This window comes from Puma concolor, chromosome B1 (assembly GCF_028749965.1).
Source record: "Puma concolor isolate L17-30 chromosome B1, mPumCon1.1.hap2, whole genome shotgun sequence".
Lineage (NCBI taxonomy): Eukaryota > Metazoa > Chordata > Mammalia > Carnivora > Felidae > Puma > Puma concolor.
The window spans coordinates 50,853,341-50,877,144 of record NC_141670.1 but is presented as its reverse complement, the minus strand read 5'-3'; the positions used below and the strand labels follow the sequence as shown (position 1 = coordinate 50,877,144).

The 23,804-nt window shown below is 34.5% G+C and overlaps 1 protein-coding gene across 9 annotated transcripts in view; it reads right to left on the bottom strand.

Moving 5' to 3' along the window:
- Positions 1 to 23,804, bottom strand: part of HMBOX1 (homeobox containing 1) — a 196,574-nt gene that overhangs the window by 79,683 nt on the left and 93,087 nt on the right. For all 9 annotated transcript variants that reach the window (XM_086703791.1, XM_086703792.1, XM_086703790.1 and 6 more), the window contains exon 4: positions 17,771 to 17,856. In XM_086703791.1, the coding sequence (XP_086559917.1) occupies positions 17,771 to 17,856 (86 nt within the window). The remainder of the gene's footprint in view (positions 1 to 17,770; positions 17,857 to 23,804) is intronic.

Here is a 23,804-nt window from a genome sequence, read left to right as displayed (position 1 = left end):
GAGAGAGAGAGAGAGGGCGAGCATGTGCTTGTGCGTGCAAGGAGAGGAGGGGCAGAGGAAGAAGGAGAGAGAGACTCTCAAGCAGGCTGCACACCCAGTGTGGAGCTAGATCTTACAACCATGAGATCATGACCTAAGCTGAATTCAGACATTTAACTGAATGAGCCACCCAGGTGCACCTTATACTGCTATTTTAAACCAGCACTTTCCCTTAATCTTCTAATGTTTGCTGGTCTAAAGAGGGGGGGTGGGGGAGACAAAAAAAAAAACTCTGTTAACTTGCAGTTGATTGTTCTTATTTAATTTTCAAAGAGGCTGCAAATCTTTTTTATCTTTACTGGCCATTTATATTAAATCTTTTGTAAATTACATACTGATAGCCTTTGTAAATTTTTATATTGAATTATTTATTGCTTTCATAACCTTAATTGTTCTTTTGATATATCATTGATATAAATCCTTTGCTCTCTATATTGCAAATATCTTTCAGTGTGAATCTTGTTACAGTGTCTTTTATTGGACATATCTTAAAATTTTTACATAGTTAAATCCACCTAACTTTCTTTTGGATTTTATTTATTATGTAGGAAAAGCTTTCTCACCTTAAAATTAAAAAAATATTCAATATTTTCTTCTAATAGTAATATAACAGTAACTTTCATCCAGTATTAAAAAGTATATATATCTAGCTCTCTATTCCATATGGAAACTGGTGTTTGTTTCTGGTGTGATGTCAGCACCTATTTTGATTTTTTTCACTTTCAAAAAAACAACCAATGGAAAAACACCATTTCCTTACAGATTTGAAATACTTCTTTTAAGCTCAATTTCCTCATATACAAGATCTATTAATGAATTCTGTTCTGTACCATCTGACAATATGATCTTATTTATTTACTCTAACCATACAGTATACTTTAATATCTAATAGGGCAAATTTGTTCAAACTCTCCTCTGTTTTTCTTAAAGAATGTTTTAGCTATGCTTATGCATTTTTTCTTTAGTGTTGAATTTTAGAATTATATCAAAAACAAAATTCTGTTGATACTCTGATTGGTATCAAAAAGCACATAGAACAAGCTGGTAATACCTGAGGTGAATCTAGCCAGTGCACATTATTATTGAGCCTGTAACATGGTATATGTTTTAAAAATTGATGCTTAACAATAAAATCAGTCACCTCCCTCCCACACCTTACAACACATTCCCTTCCTCATCCTACTGTAGACATATAGTGCTGCCTTATTCTTTTATAAACAAACAGTGCTCCATATTATGATACACCATAACTTGCCTAACTAGTCTCCTAGTTAGTCTCCTGGACACTTAGATAATGTTATTTGCAACCTTTTGCTAAAATATAATATGCCGCAATAAATATTCCTGAATATTCATCATTCTAGACATATGCAACTATTTCTATTGGATAAATTGCTAGAAGATAAATTACATGGTCAAAGGGAGTGTACATAAATATTAAACAAAAAAAGTTACACATACAAAAGAATATGTGTAGTTAAAAAATTTTTTAATGTTTGTTTATTTTGAAACAGAGAGAGAGAAAACAGGGGAGGGGCAGAGAGGGAGGGAAAGAGAGAATCCCAAGCAGACTCCAGCTGCCAGCACTGAGCCTGACACAGGGTTCAATCCCACAAATTGCGACATCATGACTTGAGCCAATATCAACAGTCCAATGCTCAAATGACTGAGCCACCCAAGCACCCCAAAGAATATGTGTATTTAAAAGATGATCATTATCATCAAGATTAACCTTATTTAAATATGTATCTAAATTTTATTTATTTATTAAACAAGTATTCAGTTAGTATCTGCATGTGGGATAAATGCAAAAAAGTAGTTTAAGCAGCTACTAAATTGCTAAATGTTAACAGTTGACTGAAAATTGCAGTAGTTACAAGATGGGATACTATGCATTTTTTCAACAGTGATATACCAAAAATCACATTTTACATCTTAAATATATATAATTTTATTTGTAAAAAAAATTTTAAACTAAAACAAAACAAAACAGAAAAAGACAACCCTATAAAAACTGGTGACGGATTTAAACAGTCAATTCATAGAGAGTGTAAATGGTCAATACATATGAAGTGATGCTTTATCTAAATATTAATCAGGAAAATCATTTAAAACTGCAGTACTGAAATCTGCTAAGAGAGTAAATCTTAAAAGTCCTCATCACAAGACAAAAAACAAATTTTGTAACTATGTATGGTGATGGATGTTAATAGACTTATTGTGATTATTTCACAATGTATATAAATTTTGAATCATTATATTGCACACATAAGACTAATACGTTATTTGTCAATTATACCTTAAAAAATAAAAAGATAAAACTGCAGTGAAATACCATTTCACACTTATCGTGTTAGCAAAACAACGTACAAACTGTTGGCAAAAATGGACAGCAAAGGTTAAAGTATAGATAGTTACAACTGATTTGGAGGTCAAGCCAAGCAGGATGTTCATCAATATTTTACCACATTTCATCAAATCTATGACAACACCAATTATAAGATGATCATTATTGTATATACTAATAAAAGAACAAAACTGCCAAAACAAAAACAAAAACAAAACAACCAAACCCAGTGATAATACTCTTTATGTATTGATACAGGATAATTTCCAAGTTAGAAAAGTTCAGTGCAGAATAGTGTAAATAGCACATTACCTGTCTGGCAAAAAACGAGAAAGGACTATAGACATACTATTTGTTTTTAAATGCATAAAGTATCCCTCCAGAAACTGGTAATGTCCGTATATCCTCTGGGAAGGGGATTAAGGCTGAGAGACAGAGATAGAAGACAGATTTAGCACCCTTATGTAATCTGAAGTTTGAACCACATGAATATATTTTTTAATACAAAAAGTAAATTTATATTTTATAATTTAATTATTTTATTTTTAGTTTATTAGGCTTTTATTCAGTAATAAGAATACATACAAAATTTTAAAATTCTACTTTGGGGAACTCTTTTCAAAGGATATTTTTGAAGTTTTTTATTTTCCCTTCTATCTTTTAAAACTGACTTATTACAATATAATTCACATACCATACAATTCACCCATTTAAAGTGTACAATTCAATGGTTTTTAGTACAGAGCTGTGCAACCATCACCACAATTGATTTTCCCTCCTTTTGAATAATAAAATGAGATATTAGACAGAATCCTGGCAACGTCTGCAAGTAGAAAAATTATGGAGCAGAGAAAAGGAAGATCTCACTACAAAGGGAGCTGAATATTTTCCTTCCCACCTAACATTTTTTTTTTTTTAATTTTTTTTTTTCAACGTTTATTTATTTTTGGGACAGAGAGACAGAACATGAACGGGGGAGGGGCAGAGAGAGAGGGAGACACAGAATCGGAAACGGGCTCCAGGCTCCGAGCCATCAGCCCAGAGCCTGACGCGGGGCTCGAACTCACGGACCGCGAGATCGTGACCTGGCTGAAGTCAGACGCTTAACCGACTGCGCCACCCAGGCGCCCCCCCACCTAACATTTTTAAGGGAATTTTGTGTAATTTTGTGTAAGACTAGTAAGGGTGAAGAAAGTTTCCCATGCTAATATCAAAATGAAATTTACACAGTATTTTTTTAGATGGAAAAGGAAAGAGTATTTTAATACCTTTTTGCAATGACTGTTGGTATTTTCTGATATTACACTAAAACTTAACAAGTGATATATTTTTAAAGGTTAGCTGCGATGTTGAATCTGAAATCACTAAGCTTTTTCACACTTTAAAAAAACATTTTTTTAATGTTTATTTCTGAGACAGAGAGAGACAGAGCATGAGTGGGGGGAGGGGGGGAGAGAGAGAGAGAGAGAGGGAGACACAGTATCCGAAGCAGGCTCCAGGCTCTGAGCTGTCAGCACTGAGCCCAATGTGGGGCTCGAACTCACGGACCGCGAGATCATGACCTGAGCTGAAGTCGGTCGCTCAACCGACTGAGCCACCCAGGCGCCCCTTTCACACTCTTACATTGAAATCCACCAAACTATCATGAACTTTTTAAAATTTTGTTAGTTTTAGGTGTACAATATAATGATATATTTATTATGAAATGATTACCACAGTAAGTTTAGTTAAAATCCATCACAATACATAGTTAAAATTCTTCTGTGTGTATAAGAACTTTTAAGAGTTACTCTCAATATCTTTCAAATGTGTAATGAAGCATTGTTAACTATAGTTAACTATAGTGTCCAATAAAGCATTGTTAACTATTGTGCCCATTATATCCCTAGAACTTATTTATCTTATAAGTGGGAAGTTTGTACCTTTTGACCACCTTCACCCATTTTGTCCAGCCCCCTACTCATCACCTCTAGCAAACACCAATCTGTTCTCTGTATCTATGACTTTGTTTTTTTTTTTAAGATTCTACATATAAATGATATCATACAATATCTTTCTCTGTCTTATTTAACATAACATCCTCAATGTCTATCCATATTGTTGCAAATGGCAGGATCTCCTTTCTTTTTTATGGGTAAATAATATTCCCCTGGGTAGGTTATTTTCATGTCTTGGCTTATAAATATGCTGCAATGAACAGGGGGGTGCTATATATTTTTAAAAATTCATTATTAAGTGGTCAGAAGTTAGAAACATTATGGTTAACATATTTAGTCTTAGGAAGCTTAGTTTCAGAAAAGTCAATTTGTAGAGGGATGAAGGGAATGGTTAATAATTATAATAATAAAAAAACACTTCTGTGGCATCACTGTGTGCCAGAAACTTTATATAAACCAATTCATTTAATTTCAAAAACGTTGTTAGGTGGGTATTATATTATTCTCATTTTCCAAAAGAGGAAACTGAAGATTAAGATGTTCAGTAACCTGCCCAAAGTTATATAACTAGTGAGTGACAGAAGTCATATTTTGAACCTTCAAAGTCATGCTGTAGACCACTGCACTATACTGCATCTATATACTGAAATGCTATGTCATGAACACTGGCTTTGCAGCAAGACAAACAGTAATTAGCTGTGTGACTATAAGCAAATGATGGACTCCCCTTTATGCTCAGTTCTCTCATCTGTAACTGAAGAAGTTAACACTTGCCTCTCAAATACATAAAACAGTTAGCACAGCATCTAGCACCTTGGTAAGTGTTAAAATAAATTACAGCTAAAAATAAAAACCCTCCAAAAAGAGAGGTTTAGCTAACCAGGTGCACAGAAGTAAAATGCAGAGCCAAGGGTCATCTACAAACCACTCAAGGGGGCTATATGCTCTCCTGGTAGGTTACTTAGCACAATGATAAAGCTGAGTTAAAGACAAAAAAAGCATGGGCAATAATGGTTTAAGAGATACTGTTTCTTACTACATACTATTATATGTGATAATTATTTTAACACTTAGCACTCAAACATTTCAAAGACATTCTTTATGTCCTAGAAAAATCAAGACAAACTGATAATATGTCTTCCAAAAAATATTTAGCAATGAAAGGGCCTGTGTGCAATGCTCCATCTTTTTAACAAAGGAAAAAAAATGCACTTAAAAAATTTTTTTTTAATGTTTACTTATTTTTGAGAGAGAGACAGAGAACAAGTGGGGGGAGGGGCAGAGACAGAAAGGGAGACACAGAATCTGAAGTAGGCTCCAGGTGAGCTGTCAGCACAGAGCCCGATGAGGGGCTCGAACTCAGAAACAGTGAGATCATGACCTGAGCCAAAGTCGAACGCTTAACCGACTGAGCCACTCAGGCGCCCCAAAAAATGTACTTTTATGAAAACAGCATATTCTAGGTCTTAAATAAACATCATATTAAGAATGTTTCTAAAAACTCTTTCCTATGTTACTCATCAAGAACAATGACAATAAGCCTGGGGCAATGTATATTGGATTCATACGTTAAATCAATGTGTTCAAAACCAAGAAGTTGTCCACAGATCTGCTTGAGAAGAGATTTAGAGATAAGTCACTTAGTATTTTTAAAACTACTACAGGAAGCAAAATCTCATAGCTTAAGTGAGTGAAAACTATGTTCTATACTCAGGCATAGGAGGGCACAGGGTTATGGCTCTATCTAAAGCAAATTCCATTTGGTTTGTGGTTTGTAACCTGGCAATTTTAGGCAACTGGCAAGAGAAAAGTATTTCTGCCAAGGACAGAATCATGTAGAAGAGTGCTGGCAACCTTTGAGGTATTAAGGACCTAATAATCTCCACTATTTCTATATTCTATCTGCTGCCTTCAGTACAGGGCACAAGCCCTTAACTAAGGTCCTTTAGTTAAATAATAGCCAAGTGTAAGACAATCATCATCATCATCATCATCATCATCATCAAGGACAGTATTTAAGGAGGAAATACTACCAATTCTATACCAATTCTTCTAGAAACACAAGGGACTGAAACACTTTCCAAAATGTCTTATGAGGCCACATTCCTTAACAAAACTAGACAAGGACATTACATGGAACAAGCAAAACAAACCCTGAATAATATTCCTAATGAACACAGATACTACAATTTTACAATACTAGAGCATCAGCAAATTGAACTAAACCATACACAAAAGATAATACATCATGATTCAATGGAATTTTTCCCAGAGTGCAAGGCTGGTCTAACATCTGAAAATCAACCAGTGTAATTCACCATATTAACAAGACTAAAATAAGAAAAATCATATGGTAATCTCAACAGATGCAGAAAAGCATTTGATAAAGTACAAACATCCATTCATGATAAAAATTCTCAGAAACCAGAAATAGAAGGAAACTTCCCTTGAAGGGCATCTTGATAAAGGACATCTATGAAAAACTTAGAGCTAAGATCACATTTAATGGTGAAAAAGTGAATGCCTGCTCCCTAAGTTTGGAGAAAACGCAAAGATGTCTGCTCTCATTACCATGTTCAACATTTAACTGGTGGTCCTAGTCAGTGGATTAAGGTAAGAAAAGGAAATAAAAGGCATACACATTGAAAAGGAAGAAGTAGAATTATCCTTATTCACAAATAATATGATTGTCCATGTAGAAAATCCCAAGAAATTTTTTAAAAGTTACTAGAATAAACGAATTTAGCCAAGTTACAAAATAGAAGATCAATATAACCAAATCAATTATTCTATGACATAAGAAATAAACAACTGGAAATCGACATTAAGGATAATATCAATAGTATCAAAAATGTAAAATATTTAGAGGTGAATTCAAGAAAAAAATGTTCTGGACCTATACACTGAAAACTAACATTGTTGAGAGAAAATAAAGAAGACCTAAACAAATCGAGATATACCATGTTCATGGACAAAAACACTCAGTATCGTTAAGATGTCAATTCCAAATGCTAGACTGACCTATACATTTAACACAATCCCAATCCCAATCTCACTACAAATATTTTTTTTGTCAAAATTAACAAGTTGATTGGGGCACCTGGATAGCTTGGTTGAGTTTCTGACTTTGGCTCAGGTCATGATCTCATGGTTCATGAGTTTGAGCCCCGCATCAGGCTCTATGCTGACAGCTCAGAGCCTGGAGTCTGCTCTGGATTCTGTGTCTCCCTCTCTCTCTCTGCCCCTCCCCCACTCGTATTCTGTCTCTCTCTCTTTCAAAATTAAACATTAAAAAAAATAAAAGAAATTAACAAGTTGATTTTAAAACATACATGGAAATTCAAAAGATCTAGAATAACAACAGTGATCTTGAAAAAGAAAAACAAAGTTGGGAGGAATTATGCTTTCTGACTTTAAGACTACTACAATAATTTACAATTTTGTATTGGTATAAGAATAAACATAAAGACCAATGGGACACAACAGACAGCACAAAAATAGACCAACACACACATATTCAATTGATTTTTAACAAAGGTGCCAATGTAACTGAATTAGAGAAAGACTAGTCTCGTGACCACTGCTGACCATTTTCAACAAATGGTGCTCCAACAATTGGACATCCATAGGGAAAAAAAATAGGTCTTAACCCTTACTTTACACATACACAAAAAATTAACTTGAAATGTTCAGACCTAAATGTACAAGCTGAAACTATCAAACTTTCAGAAGAAAACATAAGAAAATCTTTGAGACTTAATTTAGGCATATTTTCTTAGGACACAAAAAATATGAACCATAAAGGAAAAAAAAAAAAAAACACAACTTCAGCAAAATTAAAAACATTTCATCTTTGTTTTTTTTTTTAAACATTTCATCTTTGAAAGAGAACATTAAGAAAATGAAAATACAAGCCTCAGACTAGGATATCTGTGTATCCACATATTCAAGGACTTTAACCCAGAATATACATAGAACTCTTCTAATCAATAATAAGTGAAACAACCTGATTAAAAAACAATGAGTGAAAGATGTGACAGACATTTCACCTAAGATGATACATGAATAGCAAATGAGCATCTGAAAAGATGCTCAACATAATTAGTCATTAGAAAAATGCAAAATAAAACTAGAGTGAGATGCTATTACATAGGCACTAGAATGGCTAAACTTAAAGAGAAACACAAATACCAAATACCAAGAGCTGAAGAGAATGCAAAGCAACTGGAAGTCTCATATGCTGCTAGTAGGAGTGCAAAATGGTCTAGTAATTTTGGAAAACAGTTTGACAGTTTCTTAAAAAGTTAAACATATACTTACCACTAATCCCACAATCCCACTCCTAGGTATGAGAAAGCATATGTCCATGTAAAACCTTGCAAACGAATGTTCACAGCAGCTTAATTCATAATAGTCCAAACCTAAACAATAGCTCAAATGCCCGTCAATTAATCTGGATAAGTGAATTTTGTTATATCCATTCAACTGACTAGTATTCATCATGTAAAACTTACAAACTACGGATACATGTAACAACTTTAATGAATCTCAAAAGTATCATGCTAAGTGAAAGAAGTCACAAAAAGAAAGAAGTCAGACATTAAAAAAAGGTATATATTGTAAGATTCTAGTCACATGATATCCTAGAAAATACAAAACTATCCTGACAGAACACAGATCTGTGACTGGCAGGGACTTGCAGTGGGGTGAGGTATGTGACTGCAGAGGCAAGAGAACTTAATGAAATACTGACAATGTTTTATCTCTTGCTTTTAGTTATACCACTGTATAAATCTGGTACAATTCAGAGAACTCTACTCTTACACAAATTTTATCTGACTATAAAGTGATTAAAAATAAAGAAAAAACCCACATTTCCCCTGCATACCTAAAGTTTATTTTGTGAGGATCACATGACATAGTTAAATTTAGCTGAAGTTGACCCATGTTGATATTAAAGGCTTTCTTAAAGGCCAAAAGAATTTGACCTCACAGATGTCTCAGCTGTCACTGCCCCCAAACTGGTTAGTTTGGTTAGTTCAAGCTTCAGTTCCTTACCTAAATAAAGTTAGTAACTACACACTACTAAATCTAGTATATCTTTCTAACAACAAATTATTTGTAGCAATTGATGTCAAATCCTTTAAGATCTATCGCTAAGTAAACTTCAAGAGTTAACAGGATAATTCCTTAATGCACAAAAGACCATATCTATGTTTACAAAAAATGTTATTTATCCCTCAGAGCTTTCTCCTGCAGGAAGTTATTTATAATATTGCCTGATGAGTCACATGGACTTCAGCTGAACTTTAGACTTTGTTACTTCATCAGACACTTTCTTACTAGGGTATTCTTCTGACTTTCTTACTAAGGTTTTCTTGTCATTTATCCCTGTCACTTTTTTTTTTTTTTTTTAATACAAGGAAAATTAACTTGGGCTAAGTAAGAAATAATTTATAAAACTGCCTAAGTAATATTTATACCTCAAGTACACACTTTCCTCCACAATCTTAGGAAACAAGAATTAGGGAGAAACAAAAATGAAAATTACTGATTGGGGGGAAAAGCCATTTGTGTCTAACCTTTTAGTCACTTTTGTCAAAGCTTATGGTAGAATAAAAAATTTTTAAATATAATTTCCACTTTAAATACAGGTGGAAGAAAAATCTTCTTACTTGCAAACCAACCTTCATAACTTTGACACTAAAAATGTACAGTCCTATATCCTGCATTTGAGATGATGAAAGCCCTGGTAGGACAACAAATTTCAAGAACTGTAAAAAACTGATGTTCGAACAACAAAAGTATCCTCTGAAATTATTTCATCCCAACTTTTCATTTAGCCATCACCAAAGTGGGAAAATGTGAGTATTCAGATATAGAAGCTGGATTTTTTTTTTCATGGAAAAAAATGTGTTGTGTTTGTAATAAAATAGCCAACAAATTGCAGAAGATAGAAGAAAATGAGATAAAAACTTAAGAATTTTTTGAACCACAGGACAACATCTGTTCTTATTCTCTAGAGTCTTCAAAACCAGAGAAAATTTTAAATTCACTCTACAAAAATATTTATATTGTTGGTAACTGAAATCCATTCAAAGATCTGAAAATACGTTTTTCTCCTAATAAACAAAACCTCTAATCTTCTTCAATTTGGAGACAGAAGTTACATCTCAAATACAGAAATCTGCCCTTTTTGTAGACAGATAATTGCCTTCAAATTGGAGATCTACCTAAAACTAGTGAAACTCATTAGATAGGAATTGATAAAATCTTGTTAAATAAGCCAGACAATTAATTATATTCGGTTATATGACAAGAGGACAATTCTTTAGTCTGTGATAAATGCCCTATCAACAATGCTTTTCTAATGTAGACATAAATTCTACTTGTTTATAGTAACTTTACTCATAACTGCCAGAACTTGGGAGGCAACCAAGATGTCCTTCAGTAGGTGAATGGAAAAATAAACTGTTATTTTGAGACAATGGGATATCATTTAGCACCAGAAAGAAATGAGCTAGTAAGCCATGAAAAGACCTTAAGTAATCTTAAAAGCATATTGCTAAGAGGAAGATAACAATGTGAAAAGGCTACAAACTATATGGTAACATTCTGGAAAAAGCAAAACCATGGAGAAGTCAGTGGTTGCCAAGGGTCAGTGAGGAAGAAGGAAGGGATGAATAGGCGGAACACAGGATTTTTAGGCAGTGAAATCGTATTATCATATTATGATACAACAACCGTGGATACTTGTCATGACACATTTGTCAAAACCCCACAGAATGTACAAAACCATTTATATGTAATGTGAAGTATGGACTTTGACAATGATGATGTCGATGTAGGTTCATACATTATAACACATGTAGCACTTCAGTGCCAGATGCTGAGGAGGTGCCAGATGTACGGAGGCTGTGCATGTGTAGGGGGCGTGGAGCAAAAGGAAATTTTACTTTCTACTCATTTTTGCAGTGAACCTAAAACTGCTCTAAAAAATGAAGTCTATTTTTTAAAAAGGTGTATGTACACTTTAGTTGGTTTTTAGTAGCTGGTATGAAGTTCTCTGATTAGGGAGAGGATCAATATATACCCACTTTGTAAAGGAACTATTATATAAATTGAATATGCAATGTTCTCATACTTCATTTTAAAGATACATTTGAAAAAGAGAAATGATCTCAGTACAGTTGGAACATTTCTAAAACCAGTTCAGAGATTCTCTTTACACAAATTCTTACATGTTGGGAATCAGAGTCACTAATATATGAGTAAGATCCACACTTGTTAAATGTACTTAGTTTAAAAACAGCCTAGAATTAGCTAACTAGAAAACATACTTGGAAATATTGGGTCAAAGCCCCTCATCTTAAAATAAGTAAAACAGAGGCTCAGAGAAGCTATATGATTCTCCCCAGGACTATTTAAGATAGAAGGACTAGAACTTTGGTATTCTAAAGTTTCAAGTTTGTCTTTTCATTATACTACTACCATTAAAGAAAACAAAATTATGATTTCTTAAAAGACACAGATGTAACTTTTTTTTCTTCTTCCACTTTAAGAGGATAAGAATCCAATTAGTGTACTTCTTTGGCTGATAAGCACTCACTCGAGCTCTGCCCACTTACTCATTTATTCTGCCTGCTTGATTTTTCCCAGAGGTCATATAAAAAGAAAATCATGTTTTAAGAATGCTAAAAGCCAAAGACAATGTTTCACCACGAAAGTGAATATAAAACCCACGTGTGGGTTATTATTCAAGCAAGGGCTACGCTCCCAATCCCACCACTGATAGTCAGAATTTAGAATCTTGCTCGACCTCTTACAGAGGTAAAAATCCACCCTTAGTGGGAGCAGCTGTGACTCTGTGAAAGAAGCTACAAATAACATGCTGGGAAATTCAGCAGGCACTGTTATTATATCCTGTTTATACTGTCATTTTTCCTATCAGTAGGATATTATTTATACAGACCCCACCCATGAACTTCTTGTTTATCTTATTATAGAAATCCTCCAAATCTATAAAAAGAAGCCTCTGTATTAGTTTCTGGAACAAGCACATGTGTTATAATTTTGCACCTCACTACACTTTTTTTATTTAGCAATCTTTTGTTAGGCCCTACTCATTCTCATTTTTATCTCAAGGTTGATTTATTTCATTATTTCACATATTAGAGTTGAACTTAACTTTTTAAAGGCTCCATAACAGGACATAGATTCTGGGGCTCCACACCTTAAACTTTATTTTAGGAAGATTTCATCAGGTAGAGATATTCTTGTAAGATACACTTCACTAATTTGTTTAAAGACAAAAAGTGGCTATATGCTGAGATCAGGTACCCCTAGTGAGTGAGTCCTAGATGTCTAGAAGCTTATGTAGGCTTCTCTATGCCAGGTATGCCAATTATGATGGACAAGCTTTCTTTTTTTTTTTCTAAGAAATTTTATTTTATTTTTTTTAATATATGAAATTTATTGTCAAATTGGTTTCCATACAACACCCAGTGCTCATCCCAAAACGTGCCCTCCTCAGTACCCATCACCCACCCTCTCCTCCCTCCCACCCCCCTTCAACCCTTAGTTTGTTCTCAGTTCTCAACAGTCTCTTATGCTTTGGCTCTCTCCCACTCTAACCTCTTTTTTTTTTTTTTTTCCTTCCCCTCCCCCATGGGTTTCTGTTAAGTTTCTCAGGATCCACATAAGAGTGAAACCATATGGTATCTGTCTTTCTCTGTATGGCTTATTTCACTTAGCATCACACTCTCCAGTTCCATCCACGTTGCTACAAAAGGCCATATTTCATTTTTTCTCATTGCCACGTAGTATTCCATTGTGTATATAAACCACAATTTCTTTATCCATTCATCAGTTGATGGACATTTAGGCTCTCTCTATACTTTGGCTATTGTTGAGAGTGCTGCTATAAACATTGGGGTACAAGTGCCCCTATGCATCAGTACTCCTGTGTCCCTTGGATAAATTCCTAGCAGTGCTATTGCTGGGTCATAGGGTAGGTCTATTTTTAATTTTCTGAGGAACCTCCACACTGCTTTCCAGAGCGGCTGCACCAATTTGCATTCCCACCAACAGTGCAAGAGGGTTCCCATTTCTCCACATCCTCTCCAGCATCTATAGTCTCCTGATTTGTTCATTTTGGCCACTCTGACTGGCGTGAGGTGATATCTGAGTGTGGTTTTGATTTGTATTTCCCTGATAAGGAGCGACGTTGAACATCTTTTCATGTGCCTATTGGCCATCCGGATGTCTTCTTTAGAGAAGTGTCTATTCATGTTTTCTGCCCATTTCTTCACTGGGTTATTTGTTTTTCGGGTGTGGAGTTTGGTGAGCTCTTTATAGATTTTGGATCCTAGCCCTTTGTCCGATATGTCATTTGCAAATATCTTTTCCCATTCCGTTGGTTGCCTTTTAGTTTTGTTGGTTGTTTCCTTTGCTGTGCAGAAGCTTTTTATCTTCATAAGGTCCCAGTAATTCACTTTTGCTTTTAATTCCCTTGCCTTTGGGGATGTGTCAAGTAAGAGATTGCTACGGCTGAGGTCAGAGAGGTCTTTTCCTGCCTTCTCCTCTAAGGTTTTGATGGTTTCCTGTCTCACATTCAGGTCCTTTATATGATGGACAAGCTTTCTATGGATTCTCACTGACTCACTATTTTCTAGTTGGATCTCTTTTCTAGAATGAAAAGCCCTGCCCCTGAGGCTAGTTTGATGGGCCAAGTGAAAATGCAACACAGTAATAAATGAGAAATACATGAATTCACTAAGTTGACCAATGGGACAATGAAACAATCTTGTTATAAATTACCCTCACTCCCCTGCCTTATGTAAATAACTGAATTAAAGCAGATAGAAGAAAGATGCAAATTCCTTAAGGGCAGAAATTCACGCAGCATTTGGTGAACAAATAATTATTTTTGGAGAGGGAACGTCACTGGACAAAGTTAATATTGGATAAGCTTTCATATGTTCAGCTTGTGTCAGCTTCACTAAAACTCCTTTTACCCTACAAGACAGCACTACAAGGCAGCTAGGTAAACATGAAATCTTCAGAAAGTATGTATAATGCTAGACTCTCTGGGAATGTGCAAGAAAGATCACTGCTTTTTGTTTTTTTGCTTTTTTAAAAAAAATGTTTATTTATTTTTGGCAAATAGGGAGCAAGCATGAGCAGGAGAGGGGCAGAGAGAAAGGGAGACAGAGGATCCGAAGCAGACTCTGCACTGACAGCAGCAAGCCCCATGCAGAGCTTGAACTCATGAACCATGAGATCATGACCTAAGCCGGTCAGATGTTCAACTGACTGAGCCACCCAGGTGCCCTGAAAGATCACTGCTTTTAAAGAACTTTACTCTAAAATGCATAACTGAAATGAGGCATAGTACCTAAGAGTGGTGAACTTAGTGTAACTGATTTCATAAAAAGAGAATTCTAGGAGCACCTGGGTGGCTCAGTTGATTGAGCATCTGACTCTTGATTTCAACTCAGGTCATGATCTCAGTTCATTGGATTAAGCCCCACATAAGGCTCTGAGCTGAGAGTGAGGAGCCTGCTTAGGATTCTTTTCCTTTGCCCCACCCCCACCTCAAAATAAGTAAACATTTAAAAAAAAAAAAAAAAGAGAGAGATCTACGTGTGCTAAAGTGATCAAAGAAGCCAGAATGAGGATAATAATTGAGGTAAAAAAAAATTTTTTTAATTTTATTTATTTTGAGAGAGAGAGAGAGAGAGAGAGAGAGAGAGAGAGAACAGAGCGAGAGGGAGAAAGAGAGAATCCCAAGCAGGCTCTGCACCATCAGCACAGAACCTGATGTGGAGCTTGAACTCACCAACTGTGAGTTGAAATCAACTTGAGCTGAAATCAAGAGCCAGATGCTTAACCAACTGAGCCACCCAGGCACCTCAAGGTAATCTTGATAAACAGAACATTATAAGGCTGAAGTGTGAAGGGGAAAAGCATACTAGGCACAAACAATGATTTGTAAGCATCGAAGTGAGAATTCTGAAAATGGTGAGTACCTAAATTTAGTTAGGGAGAATACTGAACAGAAGATGGCAATAAAAAGAAGGCTGGAGTCAGACTATAAGGAGTTTCATTTTTCAGACAATGGAGAACCATTAAAGATATGTGATCAAGGGAAAATGTGCCCAAGCTTTTGGAATAGGAATGAAGAGGAGGAAGAATAAGTTGGATTGAGGTTGAAATGGGGGAAGAAGTTTTTAACAGTACCAAATCCTATGATTATAGAAGAAAAATAAAGGTCATGTGATATAACAAATAATAAATGTGTAAAAATATTTTCAGAACCACAAGATGGCATTATGAGGACTCTTACTGAGTGGCACAATGTTAAAAATATGCCAGTCCACTGAAATTTAATGTCAGAAAAGCTTACCAATCTCCTAGAATTGTACTTCTCAAACCCAAATTATCTGGGGATCTGGTTAAAATGAAAATTCTGATTCAGCAGGTTTAGGGTGGTACTCTGTATCTTTACATTTCTAACAAGCTCCAAATAATGCTGTTCCACGGACTACACTTTGAGTAGCAAGACGCTAAAACATCTTTCAGCTTCCCTTTCCAAAAAGGCAATACTACTGTGTTTAATCCACTATGCTATAACTATTCCCTTTAGATACTCCTAAGAAATTCCTTTTAAAGGTATTTTCTTATAATGTGAATCAATGTCAGATGGGTTTCAAAAGCTACTATTTTATTTACTTTCATTTTTTTAAGTTTCTTTATTTTCAGAAAGAGAGAGCATAAGTAGGGGAGTGGCAGAGAGAGAGAATCCTAAGCAGGCTCTGCATTGTAAGCATAGAGCCAGATGTGGGTATTGAACTCACAAACTGTTGAAATCATGACCTGAGCCAAAGTTGGACAGTTTACTGACTGAGCCACCCAGGCACCCCAAAAGCTACTGTTTTAAAAGTCTAAGATGACTCAAGATTCGGGGGATTCAAGATCCTCAAAAACACTTCCACCTGGAAAAATAATCAACTCTATAATACCGTTCTATAACACTACAGTTTTATTCTTTTTTGTAGCTGACAAACTAGAAGATACTATTGTTTCTAATCTTAGAGATAAAGTAAAAGCCCTGAAAAGACAATACTCTGTCTTTTCACAGTGCACATCAGTGGGTTTTACCAAAACTTGCCCTTACAATGCCCTTAGCATATTCCTTAATCCTTGAAGATAAAGGTAAAAATGTATTTTAAATATTCTATTGAAAGGTATAAAAATTAAATGTGTACACATCCTTCTATTAAGAAAGATTTCTACATGGAAGGATATGCCTTTAATTAGAATCTTTTACCATGAATATAGGCATCATTTGTAAAAGTATATTACTAGTGTTATATATCACACACACATATATATTAGAATTGGTTGACTCTTGGGATGAAATTTAAGACTTCTGAAATCTCAAGTTTCATTTTTTACCATACTGATGGTCAATAACAACTTTTTTACATAAATTAGCTTCAATAAATTCCGATGTCTAGAGAACAGAAATGATATCTTAAAATTGGAAGGTACTATGTGATTAGATCCAACTATTTCATCATATAGGTAAGAATCTGAGATGCAGAGGCTAAAAAGCCCAAAGTCACGTAGGTGCTAACGGCATGTCAAACAAGGAGGGGAGGAGGAAAAAACTAATTTTTAAATTCATTAATGTACCACATACAACAACGTACCAAATACAAAATGTAGTTAAAAGAGTTTCCAGTTCTTCTAACGACTAAGATATAGTTGAGTTTATATTAGGTCTATAAATAAATCACTGATATCCGAGAAAGAAAGAATACATACCAACAAACACGACATGCTACCCCCATATTTAAGAACTCCATAAAAAACGCAATCTGAATAGAGAATGACACATATACACCACATACTTGAGATGGGGCTGCGGTGGGGTGGGTAATGGGATGGTATATAAAGAACAAAGAGAAGACAATGATAACTCTTATCTTCTCAGTAACGGTTTGAAGAGAGCTTCACATACGAAAAGGGCTTAAAAAAAAAAACTTCCTTTACTCTCATGGATAATTTTTTAATTGGTAAAATCGAGAATCAGGAGGACTGCAGCTTTTAAAAACATGAAATGTAGATAGCAGTTGGATGTGCATGTGTCATAAGCTCTGTCAGTTACAAGAAAACCAGAGACCCTTTTTTAGTCATAAAATGGGGAATTTTGTGGTTATCACAAATGCTATAAAATTTACTAGCACCAGTTTAAAAAAAAAAATCACTGGAGAAGTTTCATGATATCAGAGACAATGGGTTTTAAATCATAGGCATACATTATTATGCCTAAGTTGACAGGTCTGTGCTGCAATGCAGAAATGCAAGCAATATTCCAACATCTGCACCAGAAGGCAGAGACTAGACATGATTCCAGAATAAAGGGCTCTTTAGCTCTTACCTGTTACCTGTGCAACAACTGCTTGGGAAATCCTCCGATTGGCAAGAAAGGCTTTGATTTCCTCTTTTATCACACTGCTGTCCCTCCTAACAAAAACAGAAGACAAGACCAACAATGTATGTTGAAGGTAGAAATCCTCATCTTTGCTAAGAAAGGTGAAGCAGAGAGGTGGGGAGCACATAGAAAGAAAGAACACAAAAATAAAGGTAAACAGACCAAGCTTGTGTGAAAATATGAAATTAAAACAAACCAAGAAACACCAAATATTCAAGTCCTAAAACATCACACCATCAGACAGACGCTTTAGTGAATGCCACAGTAGATATAAGTCTCATACCAGACGATGGTTAATCGCATGCTGTGTGTAATTCACATTAGGAACAAGGCTGCCATATGGTATATACTAAGTTTCATTACTGAGGAATGAATATACCTTACACAGACAGAAATCCTAGAAAAATAAAAAGCAATAACAACAACAAAAATCAGTTGTGAGTAGACTGTGGGCTCGCATGTTAACTATGAAACTGCATAAATAATGTTCATTTTAAAACCTTTGTTAAAGGAACAGAAATCATCATCATTCTTACAACTGCTAAAAACATTAGCCATTTGAAAATTTTAATTTGCCGTCTTTTTCCTGTATAAACCCCCCCCCAAAAAATTAAGTGGGATGAAATGAATACAGAATTTTAATATAAAAAGGCAACATTAATTTCCTATTATATGTAATATAGAGTACTTAAAACTATATTGTGTCCTTGAGATTACATACATATTATAGATCTAATTTTTCCTCCACTAAGACAACAACAAATTCTCACAAGACGAGACATTTACTAGAACAACAATGAAAGGCAAGACTTCTATTTCTCCACCACAACAAATACACTTTAAGTAAAACTTATACCCTTAAAACCAACCAATTTCTCTTTGAATACTTTATGTTCAAAAGGATTACATAAATAAAGTATTGATTTTTGATCAAGCTCAAAAAAACCACAGAATAGTGGTAATTTATAATCTCATATAGGGTCAGCAAACTATGGCTAAATCTGGCCTCCCAACTGTTTTTATACAACCTGTAAGAGCTAAGTAAGAATGTTTTTCACACTTGCAGTCATTATGTGATGACAGAGAACACTAACTCTGAAAATGAATTAAGCAAAGTATTATCTCCTCACCAAAAATTCCATCCTTCTATTGGTAGGCCTATGTTTTAAAAACTATATTCAATATTGTATTTTGTCAATAAAAATCTGTGCCTTTTTTTTTCCCTCTTAGATGTTAAGTATTAAGTATGTGTATTATATCCTCTATTTTGCCTCTTGGCCACAAAGTGTAAGATGTTTACCATCTACTCTTTCCGACCCCTGATCTGAGAAAAAAGGATCATGAAATCTTTACAAATCATTTTGTAAATGAACCACAAACTTCCAAACTACTTATAGGAGCCCAAGTCTTTCTAAAGATTATTTGGAGTAACAAAAGAAAAGATCCTACCCAAAAATAATCAGTTGTGATTTAACTTAGAGCAGGTATGTTAGCCCTTTCGTGAGGAGGGGCTATACATTGTGTGAATGGATACCAATGTTCCCTTTCAGGAATTCTGGAAAAGAGCAGAGAAGTAATAGTAGTGACAAGCTTTCAATCTGAAGCTCTTCTGTATATTCCTGACCTACTGGTTAGAAATGCTAGTCAAAAAGATTCCTAAAGAAAGAAAACAACTGCCTAATCCAATACTTAAAATTTCTCATACTCCTCTAGATTCTGATCTAGATACTGGCTAGATTCCCTCCAAAATGCTTGTTCATATTGGAAGTTATTTCTTTGAAAAACATGCACTCTCATTTGATTTAAAACTGTGTATCTGAAATAAAAAGGCACATTTAAATACATTTTAAAGTCAAATAAAATAAACTGCTCTGTATAATACAGGTAGTATAGACCAAATGGCTCTCAAAATCCACCAATAAATACCTGCGCAAGGGATAATTTCAGCAGTATGAATTTGCCTTACGTAAATAAAACAACCAAATCATTTGGTCTCTGATACAGCTTCAAAATTAATCTGAAAAAATTTAAATAAAGCACTGCATTGCAATGTATAGACTATCCTTCTAGGAAAATGAAAAGTGAGTTTAACAGAATATTTATTAAGGTTAAATAAAAAACGTGCTTTCTGGGAAAAATGATTAAATGGTATTTTCTTGACTACGGATTTAAATTGGAATTTAAATCAATTTATTTTAAATCAAATTCACCTAGAGTAGACACTAAATCATAAAGAGGAGATAACATTCAATTATTCCAATAGGAAATATCCAATTTGTGAATTATTCACAGCCTTGCAGTATGACATTATCAAGGGCTGCAGAAAGACAAAAAGAACTTCAAAAAGTCTGCAAAACAGCAGCAATTCATTTACCCTCCCATAGACTATATTTTTAGATACTTGGCAAGTTCCTAAGTACCAAGTTAAAATAAGTTAAAAAAATAATAGTAACAAAACCTCTTTAGTCAACTGCTTTACCAGAGAGAAGCTTTTTCAAACTGAAGAAAAACTTAAGACTTAAAAGATAAGGATATGCTTGGGCAAGTCATTTAATAAAGCTGGACCCTGGTTTCATCATCTGGTAAAATGAGAACATTAATACCACCATCACAAGGCTTTTAAAATTTTTCTCCAAGCATGGAAATTAAATTTAAATAAAATTTAGTGTTAAATGTATGTATATGTGTGTATATGTGCATAATATAAAAAATAAAAAATTCTTCAATGAAAAATTTTTTGAAGCTGTAAAACCATTAAACAATGACTATTATTTTATAAAACTCCAGAAAGAATCCCAGAAGAAGAAACAAAGGATCTGCTATAATTACCTACATCTGAAGTAAACATCTATATCAGGTGCTTTAAGGCACCATGGAAAGATTTAGACACAAGTAATGATGTGTTTAGTTGGTTTCATCAGGTATAGGTATCCCCTGCTTTCCGAAGGTTCGCAGTATGCCACTCTGCTTTTATAAAAGAGCTACATTAGTATGGTAATAGCATTTTTTGGTAAAAGCCAAAATCTCCTTCGGATTTCGGTTAGTGAAAACAGGTACGAATGTAGGTCTTTCCTAAAAGTGAAGTGGTATAACTCAAGCTTTCAGATGGTGGGCGGGGGGTGAGGGCAGACCTGTATTTCAAAATAGTAATAGCATTCAAATTTCACTGTGTCCAGTTCTCTTGTGTATTTCAAAGACCTCCATTCTACAGGGTTAACTATGTTCTTTAAACTTTCACATATTCCCCCTCATTCAGTCTTCTTTAACAACAAGGCTCTCCTACTGTCCACATCAAAACTCTGAAATCACCAATTTCCTGATGTGAAAACTCTTTTGGTTACTCCAAATCTAATTTCCTTATATTCTCCTACTGCTTACTTTCTGTCTTCATTTGAAATTTTTCATCCTCTTTAAAAAGAATGGATCCCTTTTTCTTCACTTCTTTTTTTTTTAGGAAAACCAATTTTTTCAAGTTTTTATTTTAATCACCAAGTGCTTATCGTGATTCACTTCTCTTATAAAATCTCACATTCCTCATGATTTGTACTCCTCAAGTCTTATAGTGAAACACAAGTTGATCTTCTTTGATTCCATGGCTTACTTTCAAGATAATCTACCACTCTATTTGCATCGAACCACTTAAAATCGATGTCCTCTCCTCCTACTACCTTTTCCAAATCACAGCCATGCTGAATTCATCTATCTGGATGATTTCCACATGGGGATAAAATTCTTCCTTTCCACCCTCCATTGTCATTATTTTTATAACTTGCTAAACTTTCCATTGTTACCCACAGACCTTTCTTAACATCCAAATGAATTAATCAGGAATGCCTCTTTGTAGAATCACCCTTTCTTTAAGACACAATTTAACAGTCATCTATTCAGAGACGTTCTCCCTGATACAGCTAAGAAAGATCTTTTCTTACAACAACTAACTTTATCATTTCAATTATACTACTCACATGCTAACCTATTACATGGTATTCTGTATTATAGCAGTTCCCCAGACCTGGTCTTATCGCTCCTACTAGCCTGTGAAGTCTTTTGGCACAAAGATTGCGTCTTATTCATCATGGGGTTTGCATATAATAGAGCTTAATTTGTTCAGTGAATGAACAAATTTGTAGTTGAAGATAAAAGGTTGTAGTATGGCAAACCTGATCTAGATAATTTATAAAACAGCTCTAAATTCTTAATCTCAGATATGTTTAAGCTTCCTAAATCAGAATGGAAAAAGAGTTATTTATGCTAGTTCAAAATGGCAATCCTTCCATTTCCAGAATGAAGGCTATTAAAGACTACGTGTTTAAAAGTTGTATGCTTTAAGATCTTCTGTATTTTCTCAGTTGATATACACTACACATTCTTTAGGACCCCTTAAAGGTAGCCATCTATCTCAAAGACTTCCAGAGATGGACCAGTCCCTACAAAGACTATTTCACAGGTGAGAAAATATAATTACATATAAATTCTTTAGCTTTTAAATAAAAACTTGCTCCTCTAATTTCTACTCATGGAGATAAAGCATAATTTAAAAATTTTAAAGATAATTTTAAAAGAAAAGCTACTCTATATGTATAAACAACATGATAACTGAATTTAGAAAATAAATATCCTAAATCACCTATTGTTAGGCATATAGACAACCACTCAGAATAAAGTCTTAGATCTTGTATAAAATACTAACACAGTTTGTATAAAATACTAACATTTAAGTACATGGGTAGTTAAGCATAACACCTATAATATATGGCATTGTTTATGACTTCTTCATAAGCCTCATTTTACTTGTTATTTTATAATACATACGTGAAAGAGCAGGCACTTTAATAGATGTACACTGTAATATAAACGGATGTATATATACAACAGTATATAAATATGTGTGTTAATAGATGCATTTAAAAAATATTAATATGTGAAATGGGTGTTCATTCTAGCTCTTGGTTTTAAAGTTCTTCCTAAAATGTTATATATTCAATAATGTGTTGAGAGCTTACATTCTAGTTTCTTTCTTGTTTCACCATGATCAATTAAAAATGAGAAAAGTTACTTTCTTTCTGATTCTTTCCTAACAGTTGATCAAATATGATCCTATATGTTGATCAAATATACAATTATAACCTAATTTCTATAAAAAATTTCCTTGTGTGCCCTGAAATTATTAGGTATTAAGTCTGAACTCAACGGCTTATGTAATTTGAAAAATATTTATCTTATGGTTGAGTGCTGTAGACGCAGGGAAATGTGAGCATGCAAGATGTGAATTACATGTATCTAGAAAAGGAGACAGGAAGGCATTCAGGTACTCATTCTCCCTACTTACAGCCCACCTAATTCACTATAATGTCACCATAGTGTTGAGTGATTAGTAAGGGCAGGATAGCCCTATGTAGGCACAGGATACTGAAAGATCCACCACTCAAAAATTTCTCTAACACTACCAAATAAAAATTCATCTGGTTAGTAAATGATCTGAAGTGGCAAATGCACGTGGGGGGTGAGGGAGGGAGGAACAGCCCATTAAGGCATTCACAAGTTTGTCTTGTGTTGTATCTACCACTGTTCTTAAAATCTTACTGAAATCTGCAGATGTGAAAAATTTATTTACAGAGGCAACAGATACCAGAGACATGGTAATAAAGACGTGGGTCAGAATTCAGGCTCTGCCACTTAATATTTAGGTTTTCTTGGGCTAGTTATTTAAATTTTGTGAATCTCAATTTTTCTGCTCCACCTCACACACAGCACTGTTATGATGATTAAAAGGTTGAGAATAGTCATGCAATAAACTTCTCCCTCTGATCTAAGGTTACTATGTGCAAACTTGAGAAAAATTAGAAGTGGGTACAAAAGGAAGTGCCAGTGTGGGTGAGAACACAATGGCAGAGGACCACAGAGAGCCAGAAAGTTCAGTGAGACCCCCTAGATGATTAGAGAACCAAAGTAGAAGTTCAAAGAAGCAGAGAATAGGACA